The sequence below is a fragment of the Solanum pennellii genome, chromosome 8, assembly GCF_001406875.1.
Source record: "Solanum pennellii chromosome 8, SPENNV200".
NCBI lineage: Eukaryota > Viridiplantae > Streptophyta > Magnoliopsida > Solanales > Solanaceae > Solanum > Solanum pennellii.
In genome coordinates this window covers 66458379-66469843 of record NC_028644.1, presented here as the reverse complement: position 1 = coordinate 66469843, position 11465 = coordinate 66458379, and the positions used below count along the sequence as shown (strand labels likewise).

General features: G+C 33.4%; 1 protein-coding gene across 1 annotated transcript; it reads right to left on the bottom strand.

Moving 5' to 3' along the window:
* Positions 1 to 2106: 2106 nt before the first annotated feature.
* On the bottom strand, positions 2107 to 7926 carry LOC107028113 (plasma membrane ATPase 1-like). Its single transcript, XM_015229162.2, has 21 exons — positions 7867 to 7926; positions 7570 to 7689; positions 7369 to 7467; positions 6990 to 7127; positions 6760 to 6894; positions 6500 to 6679; positions 6196 to 6402; positions 5955 to 6074; positions 5436 to 5555; positions 5087 to 5209; positions 4810 to 4914; positions 4583 to 4727; positions 4298 to 4462; positions 3765 to 4003; positions 3625 to 3657; positions 3425 to 3506; positions 3167 to 3327; positions 2878 to 3084; positions 2597 to 2782; positions 2341 to 2519; positions 2107 to 2232 (listed from the first exon to the last, which is right to left on the bottom strand). The coding sequence occupies exons 1-21, from the start codon at positions 7924 to 7926 to the stop codon at positions 2136 to 2138; spliced, it is 2901 nt and encodes a 966-aa protein (XP_015084648.1). The 3' UTR covers positions 2107 to 2135.
* Positions 7927 to 11465: the final 3539 nt, after the last annotated feature.

Sequence of the window (11465 nt, the reverse complement as noted above, 5' to 3'; positions counted from 1 at the left end):
CAAAAGAAAGGGGTATTTTAATTAAGTTTCAAATACAATACAACCAAAAAAAAGTATCATGGTCTTAGGTGGCAAAATATTGTGGTGCAAAATGAACCTTGATTAACAAATATTTTATGAAAAGACAAATAAGGTGGAAAAGATATTTATGAAGTTATGTAGTCACTGTTAGAGAGGATACATATAGGAAGATCAAAGATTTGATCGATCCGCTTCAATTTGTTTATTTTATTTTTTTAAATTATTTTAAGAAGATTTTTTTTTACGATATTTTTGATATAATTTTATTAGCATCACAAGAAAATATTTGCTATTAAAGTTATATATTATTCTTAAAGTAGGATCTTAAATTTTTATTATCGATGAAATGTCATTGTCAAAGTTTGAAGTAAGACTTTTGATTAAAAATAAGTGTCTCATAAATCTATTTTGCATACTTCATTAGGAATGAAATATCTTATTCTTTTCGTTTTTGTATTTTTTGACCTTTATTTTTAGTGTAGGAGCCAAATAAAATAAGCCAAATAAAATAAGCCAAATAAAATAAAACGGGAGAGAGTATTTTGGGACTTGTGAGCTATTTTGCGTGAAAAGCATAACCACACGTGACTTCCAATTATCTGGCCGGAGCTCATGGAACATATTTATTTCTAAATTTGTTATTTATACATTATTAATTTTGTAAATTTACATGTTTTACTCCAAAAAAAAAAAAGAAATTAAAAGGAACTTGAGAAAATTAAATAAAACCTCCATAATAAACGAAAATGATTGTATTATTAATTTAGCATTTTCTCAGATTTTTTATTGTTCTTAAAACATGAATCATGCATGAGATAGCACATCATATATAATAAGGCCAATTTCTTAAAACAAACAAATAGTAAGCAAGTACAGTGACAGAGTTTAAGATTTTTAATAGAGATTTAAAAATTGAAAGTAAACATAGCAATTAATTAAGGGATTTCGACATTTATTATATTAAGAAATAATATTAATTATATATAAATAGTAATATTTTTCGTTGAATAAAGTTTGAATGAAATCCCTTATAGTATGCTGGCTCCGCTCCTGATTGCTTTCCCGACATGTGAAAAATTAAAGTATATTATGTTACGTGTTGCCCTAATTTGTCCAACTCATCAATGACTAGGTGCCTCATCTTATCATTTGATTTGATTTATGTCGATATCACTGGCGTCCATATAGGAATTAGGAACCATATTATATGTTCTTCAATGATTAAAATACTTTCATTAAGATAAAATTATACTAATAAAATGGTCTTAATTTTATATTAAATGTTTGAAGTGGGTTTAAATAATCTCTTAAAACAGTTTCTTTGAGGACTTACTTTTGATCTCCATTAAATAGTTAACACAAATTTTAATTATTTTCATAGTTGTAGAGGAGTTCGATGCTCAAAGGGCATAATTTTTTGTGACGGTGAAGTTGTATATGAAGTTTATTGGTTAGATTTAATCTTCCTCTGATCACCCTCAAATACGTCAGTATTGTAGATTTTTATAAGGAGCAAATTAAATGTACCCGATTGATACCAACCATCAAACTAAGTCCAAAATCACTTTCCCGGCCTAACAAAATAAATGTATATGACCAATACCAACCATCCAAACTAAGTAAAAAATCACCTTCCGAATCTAGCAAAATGAATGTATTTGACCAATACCAAGGATCTAACTAAGTCAAAAATCACCTAGTCGATCCTAACAGAACAGTTGTAATTCCATTCCGAGTTTATTAACCCAAAAAATGTTTGAGTTTGGTCAAAACTTCTCAAAATTCAAACAACACATACACATCATGAATAAACAAGTATTTAGCTTTACTCCAAAATCTGTTGTAATTCAATATTCTATTCCATCAATCTTTCATCATTACATCTATAGCATAGAAACTGAATCTCTTTAATTTTAGTGCTTCTTTCTTCTTGTCACAACTTCTATAGACTCTCAAAAGAATTAATAAAGGGACTAACTCAAACTTGCACTTTGCTGCAGCATACAACAATGTAGTTTGAAAAAAGCTTTGTTTATTTGACAAATTGAGCAAATGATAAAAACTAAAACTGCAAACGAAAATAAGGCGAAAAACTCCACAAATGAGTCCTCTCACTACACGGTGTAATGTGGATTGACATGATCAACATCTAATCCTCTAAGCTTTGCAAATGACTCTACTTTCCCTTTAAGTGTGTGAAGTTCCCTCAACCTGTTAAGTAGAAGACGATACAATTAAAAGATCGATAACACAATCAAATGTAGGCAAGCTAAGCTTCTAACTTGAGATCATAAGGTTGAAAGGGACAAGGGTGTTTACCTTGCAATATCTGCGCGCCTTTTTGCTTCCTCAGCCATTACACTGATCTCCCTGAATGTGTAATTCTCTGGAAATGTTTTGGTTTCTACTGATTGAAGGCCATGAATTGTCCTCTGTTCAGCAGCCCATGCTGCTTCGCGAGCTTCCTTACCAAAGTCCTTTCTGTTGGTGAAAGCCGTCTGATAAATGCAAATACGTCACATTATATGTATGTCTAGAATCAAACTAAAATATGGCTTTGTGAAGAAGAATATACCTTTTGGTTCAGTAGTAAGCCCCACGCTCTACCACTGAGAGCATATCGAACAGCAAATTTAATGGGATCAAGGAGAAAATATGTAATAATATTAAACAACCAAATCACACCGGTCCATCTCCATCCGATCTTCTCAATACCAGCAAATTTAACTGATGTAACCATAGCAGACATAAAAGTTGCAACCTGCAATAGAAACGAGGAGCGAAAATGAAACCCCTCTAGATAAATCGTGTGTTGGTCCATTAGATGAAAGGAGAATAAAGAAGGGAAATACTTACCAACTGAGCAACAATAAAGGCAGCAACAAGGAGTAGGCCAGGTCTTTCCATGAATGACCATCCTCGGGACCGTGTAACAAAGATCAATGCTTGGCTGATGGTGCTAACTTGGAGATATACAGCTGAAGCTAGTTTTGCATTTAGAGAATCAGTGATGACCTTATTTTCTGGAATATGTTTGTTGAAATCTGTCACGTGAAAGGCGTTCTGAAGAAAAAGGAACATGATCAGCTTAGTTCATTTGTTCAATAGTTATTAAAGTTGCATAGATGTAACAAGGGGCAAGTACCGCGAAGAAGCTGGTCTCAAAAGTTAAATAGAAGAATAAGGCGGTCATCAAGGCGAGGTAACTGCCTAGCACAATTCCTGTTGCAAATATTTCACTAAGCTTCCAACTGTCAGGAAGTGGAGATGGCTTGACTCTGTCCTTAGATATAGTCATGATTGTTCCTGCAAAAGATTTTCGATTGTTCAATAAATAAACGAAGAATATAATATCATCAATCTTGCAAAGTTATGAAATGACAAAACGCGTGTGAGCCCTCACCGTCATTAAGAATGGCAATGACAAGGACCATAAAGGGGGGGAAATTGAATTTCCAAAATGCAGTCAGCAACATGAATCCTAACTGTTTGATCATCACAAACACGAGTTACATTTTGCAAAAGAGAGGAAGGAATATGTTCTCCTTCTTTTATCGCGCATATAGTTCAGGTTCCAGAATGTAATGACTAAGGGTAACTTACCACAATACGGATTGTGATGGACACTGCATATATCTGGAAAAATGAAAGGTTAAGCATTAATACAATGTTAAGAATTAAGCCATACTTAAAGTATTAGTTTAATTTTCTCTGTGGACGAAGTAAGTGAAATTAGTACTAACTGTGTAATTTTTCATCCTCTGGAAAATGGCACGGCTTGTCAATACAGCGTGGATAATAACACTTAGTCCTGGTTCAGTCAGAACTATATCTGAAGCACCCCGAGCTGCATCTGTTGCATCTGCTACAGCAATTCCTATATCGGCTTTCTTCAATGCAGGTGCGTCATTTACTCCATCACCAGTCATTCCACAAATGTGTTTCCTGCTTTGTAAGATTCTCACGATTTCGTACTTGTGCTCTGCAAGGAGTAATATATACATATTATGATACATAATAAAGATTTAAAAGACTCTACTTCCTCCATTTCAATTTGTTTGTCTGGTTTTGACTTGCACAAAGTTTAAGAAAGTAAATAAGAGTTTTGAATCTTGTGGATCATAGATATGTAGAATATACTAAAATGTCTTTGAAACTTGTGGAAAGTTGAACTAAAATGTTGTCAAAAAAAGGACAGAGACATTCTTTTTTGAACGGACTATAAAGAAAGTAAGACAAACGAATTGAAACATAGGGAGTAATTTGCTCTACTTACCAGGAAAGACACCAGCAAATCCGTCAGCACTTTCAATAAGTTCTTCAATTGGAAGGACTGCAGCTGAGGAATCCTTTTGTTCTCCAAGCAAAAAGGATGAAGGATACATGTTCGTTCCCATTCCAAGACGTCTCCCAGTTTCTTTACCTATAGCTAACTGGTCACCTGGTAATAATACCACAAGTCAGCTAGAATATGAGTCCAAATACCAGTTGAGAATTAACAGCTGTTTTGCATTATAGCGAGAAAAGGTAGCAATGTAAAAGGACTATCTGTTGAGCAAACCTGTAATCATCTTAACACTAACTCCAAGTTCGAGAGCTCTTCTAATTGTTTCAGCACTGTCATGACGTGGTGGATCGAATAGAGGAAGAAGACCAACAAATTCCCAAAGGCCACCAGGACTATCCTTTGTACCTTCTGGTACTTCCTATACAAAGAATAAACTCGCAACAGTAATCATCTTGTAAATAACAACTTCACTGAAATTGACAAGTCAGTGGTCTAATTACCTGGCGAGCAACTGCAAGAGATCGAAGCCCACGCTCAGCAAACTTATCTATCACTGAATGGACTCTATTTTTAATGTCTGATTTGTTCCAAGCCAGGTTCAAAATCTAAAAGTTACCGAGAATATATGATAGGAAAAGTTTATTAAGTGTTAGAATAACTATGAGTGCTGCATTCAACCGTTGTGATGGATACGAACCAAAAATCAAAATCTTAACTGTCACGTGCTCTAAATTGACTGAAACCTGATATTAATTATTAAAAGCATACAGCCTCTACCTGCTCTGGAGCACCTTTGCTCACTCTGTGCATTTTACCGGCGCTGTCTAGGTAGGTAAGAGCTGTTCTCTTATCAGTTGGATTAAACGGAAGGAAATGAACCTCTGTGATACCAGCTCGTGCCTTTCATGAAAATCAGTCAAATAGAACAATATTAGTTTTTTTCACAGCAAAAAATTGACAAAAGAGTTGCATAAAGGTTAAGTAGCTAAAGAGAGACTTGCATGAGAGGGTTTTTGTTCATTCAAATGCATCAGAAATGCATTAAAAAGGTTCTATGTAGAAGTGTACATTTTTTCAAGTTGCTTAAGGACGAAGAGAATAAAAACCGAACAGTTGCAGCATTTACCTCCTTAGGATCAGCAAGCATGGACACTATCGCGGTATCAATTGCATCTTGGTTCTCCAGCCTGGAAGCTCTTGCAGCCATCAAAACTACCATATCCTTTTCAACATCTTTCGCAAAAACCTATAAAAAATCGATCAAAATCAGCAACTTTTGGTTCACAAAATGCACTGATCAGTGATCAATATAGCTTGATGAAAACTTCGAGATGAATCTAAGGACTGTCTTATGCCATGAGGTGAAGGTTGTAATTTTATATCGCTATTCAATTAGTTTAGACAATTTGATTGGTCGAGGCAACACAATAAACAAAAAAGCTACCAAATAAGTACTGATTATATCACATTTTTGCACTATCAGTACAATAGGATTTCTGATATGTGTTCCAGAATCGATTTTGCAAAGGTACATAGACACTTCCATCTAATGATTATCGTTACGAGACTAAACTTATGATAGTATCAGTATAGTTTTAGTGATCCACATTTAACAAAAGCTTTTAAAAGAGGATTTAAGGACCACCTCAATCAGATTTTTGTCCACTGATAATTTGTTTAAAGTTAGAGTGCCAGTTTTGTCACTGCACAAGACATCCATCCCCGCCATCTCCTCTATAGCTGTCATTCTTTTTGTTATAGCTCCCTGCAATTATGTGCGGTATCAGTTCTTTGTCAGTTATTAAAATTATCAGATACTCTAGAAACAGTTTAAACTTCCCTCATATCGACAAAGTCTATATATTAAACTTGGGGACTCTACATACCTGCTGAGATAGTCGATGAGAACCAATTGCCATAGTTACGGATAGAACTGTTGGCATGGCAATTGGAATTCCACCAATGAGCAGAACAAGAAGGCTATCAACAGCTTCACGAGGATGTCGATGTTGTCCCCCAAATATTACAATGAGCTCAATGATCATACCAGTTGCAATAGAGCAGATGCAAAAGTTACCAATAGAAGTTAATACCTGAAACCATCAAATAATATTAGTTATGACTAGTGCAGTATTATGGCTTTCGGTCCTATCATAAAGGAATAACGAGTAGAATATATCTACTCCTCACCTGTTGAAAATGTCCAACATGTGTCGTATTTTCCACTAGATGAGCAGCCTTTCCAAAGAAAGTGTGAACTCCGGTAGCAATAACAACAGCTTCTATTTCACCTTGTTTACATGTTGACCCAGAGTATACACCATCACCGGGATTTTTGGTAACCGGAAGTGACTCTCCTGTAAGAGCAGACTGCAGGGAAATACGTTTAATTAAAAACCAGTCGTTCAGGCTACGTAGCTTGTGATACAGACTAATGATTCAACTGATACCTGATCAATTTTCAATGGATCACCGTTAAGTAGACGTGCATCAGCTGGAATTATATCCCCGAGTTTTATGCTAATGATGTCTCCAGGAACTAACACAGCTGCATCCTCTTCATTCCATTTCCCATTCCGTAAAACCTGATACATATGATTGAATATTCTTGGACAATTAATCTATTGCAACCTTAATAATTACATGAAGAGGTCATAGTATTTCGAGCTAGTTATCTGACCTTCGCTTTTGGAGCTAACCGAGCCATAAGAGCAGCAGCCGCATTTCCAGCGTTATTCTCTTCTATAAAACTAATAGTTGAGTTTATGATAAGTAGTGCAACAATGCCAACAAAGTCTTGATAATCCACTCCCTTGTGCTGTAACGAAAAAATAATACAACAAACATCCATTTATTTCTAAATTCTTGTATGCTTTAGAAGACGACAACAACAACGACGTACCCAGTGTAAATCCCACAAGTGAGGGTCTGATGAGGAGGGTAGGATGTACGCAGACCTTACCCCTACCTTTGCAGGGTAGAGAGGTTGTTTCCTATAGACCCTCGACTCAAAAAGAAGTTAATTAATGCAAATTTGTAGCAAACACAAAGTAATCTACCTTTCCATGTGGAAGAAAAAGAGCCATGATTGCTGCTGCTTCCATTACCCATGAAAGAGGATTCCACATGAATCCCAAAAACTTCAGTATTTTACTCTCCTGTCAAATGCAGGGTGGAAAAGATATATATATTTAGATATACAAATTACAAGAATTACTTCAAAAGCGGAAAAGGATTTGTATATATCGAAGATGAGAGACCTTTTTCTCTTCGAGTTTGTTATGACCAAACACATTTAAACGTTTCTCAACCTCCGCGGAGTTGAGTCCCTCTTCTGTACATTTCAGATTCTCGAAAACCTCCTTAATAGGAATGTTTTCCTGTCAAGTAAATATATAAGAGATTAAGGTCAGCACATTCTCATTCGTATATATCTCATCAACGACAGTGTTTTCATCACGACTAATACTTGTATCGAGAATTAGACAGAACACATTACTCTGCATCATTTAGTACAATTCATTGCTTTGTACTAATACTTAAAAACTAAATTTTACCAGATCAACAGTCTCATTGTTGATAGCCTCCAGAGTAGTGGTTGTCTTTTCTGTACCCATGGTAGCTCAATTGATTGAACCCCTCAGCCAACAATTGATAAAAAGATCTACATTTGAAAAAAAAATGTTTCATCACATTTAATATAAACCTTGCAAGAGATTGAGAAACATGAATATCGGTGTAATTTTACACGTTGTAACATGCCATTTAACATGATTTACAGATTACCAAGTCTATGTTTTGCTACAAAACTATGCACATATGCTATTTTATCATAAAACCAAACATTTAAATCTTGATAGAACACTACACACATTTATATACGTAGCTCAAAATTCCTTATGCATCAAATTCTAGCACTTCTTGATTTGATTATTCATAACAAATCAAACTCCATAAACATTCTTGAAAGAGTTCAACTTATATACATCCTACATAGTACGAGATTGATTTCTCATATGGTCATTTAACTAATATTAACCAAAGACAGTCATATTCTGAAATGATAACTATTAGTTGAGTGATCAACTGAATACTTAGTAGGCCAAAAATCTTACGTTAACTTAAATCGTTGTTGAAAGAAACAAATGTTACCATCTAATAGTAATATTGAAGTGCAGAGAAATTAAGAAATTGTTAATTACCGTAGTGAGTTGAGAGAAGAATGAAGTAGGAATCTCCATGGAATAAATAAAGGAAAAACAGCATAGTTTGTATCTTAAACAAAGTGCATTGGGATTTTCTCAAATGACAACACATAATGAGTTACTCTATACTAAGCTTCTGAAACTCCGTCAACAACACATATTCATGGTTATGGCCATAAAAGAGAAGGGACAAAGAAATTTACAAGTTTGTTGATTTTATGTGGCACTTTTCGTTTTTCGACAGTTTAACTTATGGTATGAAATTTTTCAAATTTTTCGAAATGAAATTTATATTTTTTTAGACTACGTAAAAGGTACTATAATTTACAATAATTTATAATTCAAAATATTAAAAGTATCTATGAAAAACTTACGATAAAAAATAAACATGTTAAATCTCGAAATGCGAAAAATATCACATAAAATGAAAAAAAAAGAAGTACAATTTTTAAGATTCAAATTATATGTACAAATAAATTTTCTTAAACTTCAAATCAACCTGAATTCATATCGATGATTTAGAATCATGTCCAAATAATGCATAATTAGATTTTTATGTATAAAATGAAAAGATTTAAGTTTCAGATCGTTTAAGCCCTTAATATGAAATCATTTTTGTTCACAATAGTTTTACCTCAATAAGAGACTTATTGGTGTAAATGATTAAGAATTTGAAATCTATAAATTTTTACCACCTCTAATTAATATATTATAATAATAATTGAGTTTACGATTAAAAATTTGCCTATACTTATATTTGATATGTTTACAATCTTTTGTGTCCCTCCAATACAATATTCATGGATCAAATGAAACACATCTTTGCTACATAGAGTACATATTTTAACAATTTTGGAATCCTTTTTATTTTATTATTCATCTTTGTCGAGAGAAATTTTTCATTGGTGCCTAACTGACAAAGAACAAATAACAATATTGTACTTGCAATAAATTAGGAGTATCTAGTAAGATCACTATCTCCAAAGAATACCACTAAAATGATAGTACAAAACGTAGTGAGTTGTACGTTCTTGTTACATAAATAAAATATTTTAAGAGAAAGTTACAGATATATATATATATATATATCCGTAGAATAATAAGTTCACCAATATAATCAAAGTATATATTATTAATATATTGTTGTATATAGTATAGTATAGTATATAGTTGATATAAAACATACATTATTTATATGCTTTGTACATATTGAACTAGATGTTTTCATATTTATTTATTTTAATCTATTGTACCTACAATACATGTATTTATGATAAATCATTATAGTTAATGTGTAGAATTTTATAGCAAATTTCTCTTATTTCTCCGTCGTCTCATTCGAATGTATTATGTATAAATGGTTTTCAACAAAAAAATAGGTGATAGATTTGTATTTGATATCAAGTGTATTCGAAAAACTATTTTTATATTTTGTATTAAATATATTTGTATTTTGTATCAATTGTATTTGTGATTAACACGAAAACAATATGTGTTCATCTTCTTTGTCAAATGTATTATGTATCAATTCAATTAAATATAGGTGAGAGATTTGTTTTTACATTGTATTCGGAGAACTACATTTGTGTTTTATATTAACTTTATTCGTATTATGTATGATCAATTGTATACGTTATACAATGAATACAACATGCATGTATTGGTCATACAATGAATACAACATGTATTTGTCCTTTCTCTCCACCTCTTTCGATCTCGCTTTCCTCTCTCCTCTTAATATATATTCATTTTGATACAAAATTCGTTTATATTATATAATTTTTCTCCAAAAGCTGCGAAAAAATATAACGAATACAAAATACGTACCAAACCAAAGTTTAGCTACAAATTATAATTAGTGAAACTATAGCTAACGAGTTCTATTTAAGATCTAATGTTTGCTGTTTGTGAAAGTTTCCCTTTTAATACAAATAAAATAAAGAGAATTTATAAGACAAGCCTCGAGTTTTAATTAGAATAAATATGGGGATAATTTCTAGGGAATAAAAATGAGAAAAAAAGATACATAAAATGGTAACAAGAAATACTTAGAGTGATCCAATGATGGATTCTTAGTAAATATGATTGGCACAAGGTATTAAATTATTGCTTGAGAGCTTTTGTTTTATCGATACTTATTGAATAGTACCATACAAAGACACCATATGCGTTAAGATGTTGCATATCAACTTCTTAATTTGTTTTAAAGGAGGCAATTAGAAGCATAATGAGACATTAAAACTTTGTTAAGCATCTGATTATCCAATATGTTTTTGTTGAATGCCTTGAATCGGACCCGTTACAAACAGAAAGGACGGGGGTCTCCTATTCTGTAATTCTGTTCTTGCCTCTCCTTAATAAAACTGCTCTCCCTCTTCCCGTGGACGTAGCCAATTTATTGGTGAACCACGTAAATCTGTTGTCTTGTTTTTCGCGTTTATATTTTCTCGTATTATCTCGAATTCCGCATAACAAAGTGGTATCAGAGCCTCTCGGTTAATCGGTGTTCTTGGAGAATTCGAGATGTCTGCTTTGAACGTGAAAATCGACAAATTCACAGGGAGGAACAGTTTCAGTTTATGGCAGATCAAGATGCGGGCTTTGTTGAAACAGCAAGGTTTCTGGGCGCCGTTGTCGAAAGACAAGAACGCCGTCGTTACTCCTGAGATGGCGATTCTGGAGGAAAAGGCGCATTCGACGATCATGCTGTGTCTCGCGGATGACGTCATCACGGAAGTCTCGGATGAAGAGACTGCTGCTGGTCTGTGGTTGAAGCTGGAGAGTTTGTACATGACAAAATCTCTAACCAACAAGCTGCTTCTGAAACAACGTCTATTCGGTCTACGAATGGCTGAAGGTACACAACTCAGGGAACATTTAGAGCAATTGAATACTTTGTTATTAGAATTGCGTAATATCGATGTGAAGATCGAGGATGAAGATGCTGCCCT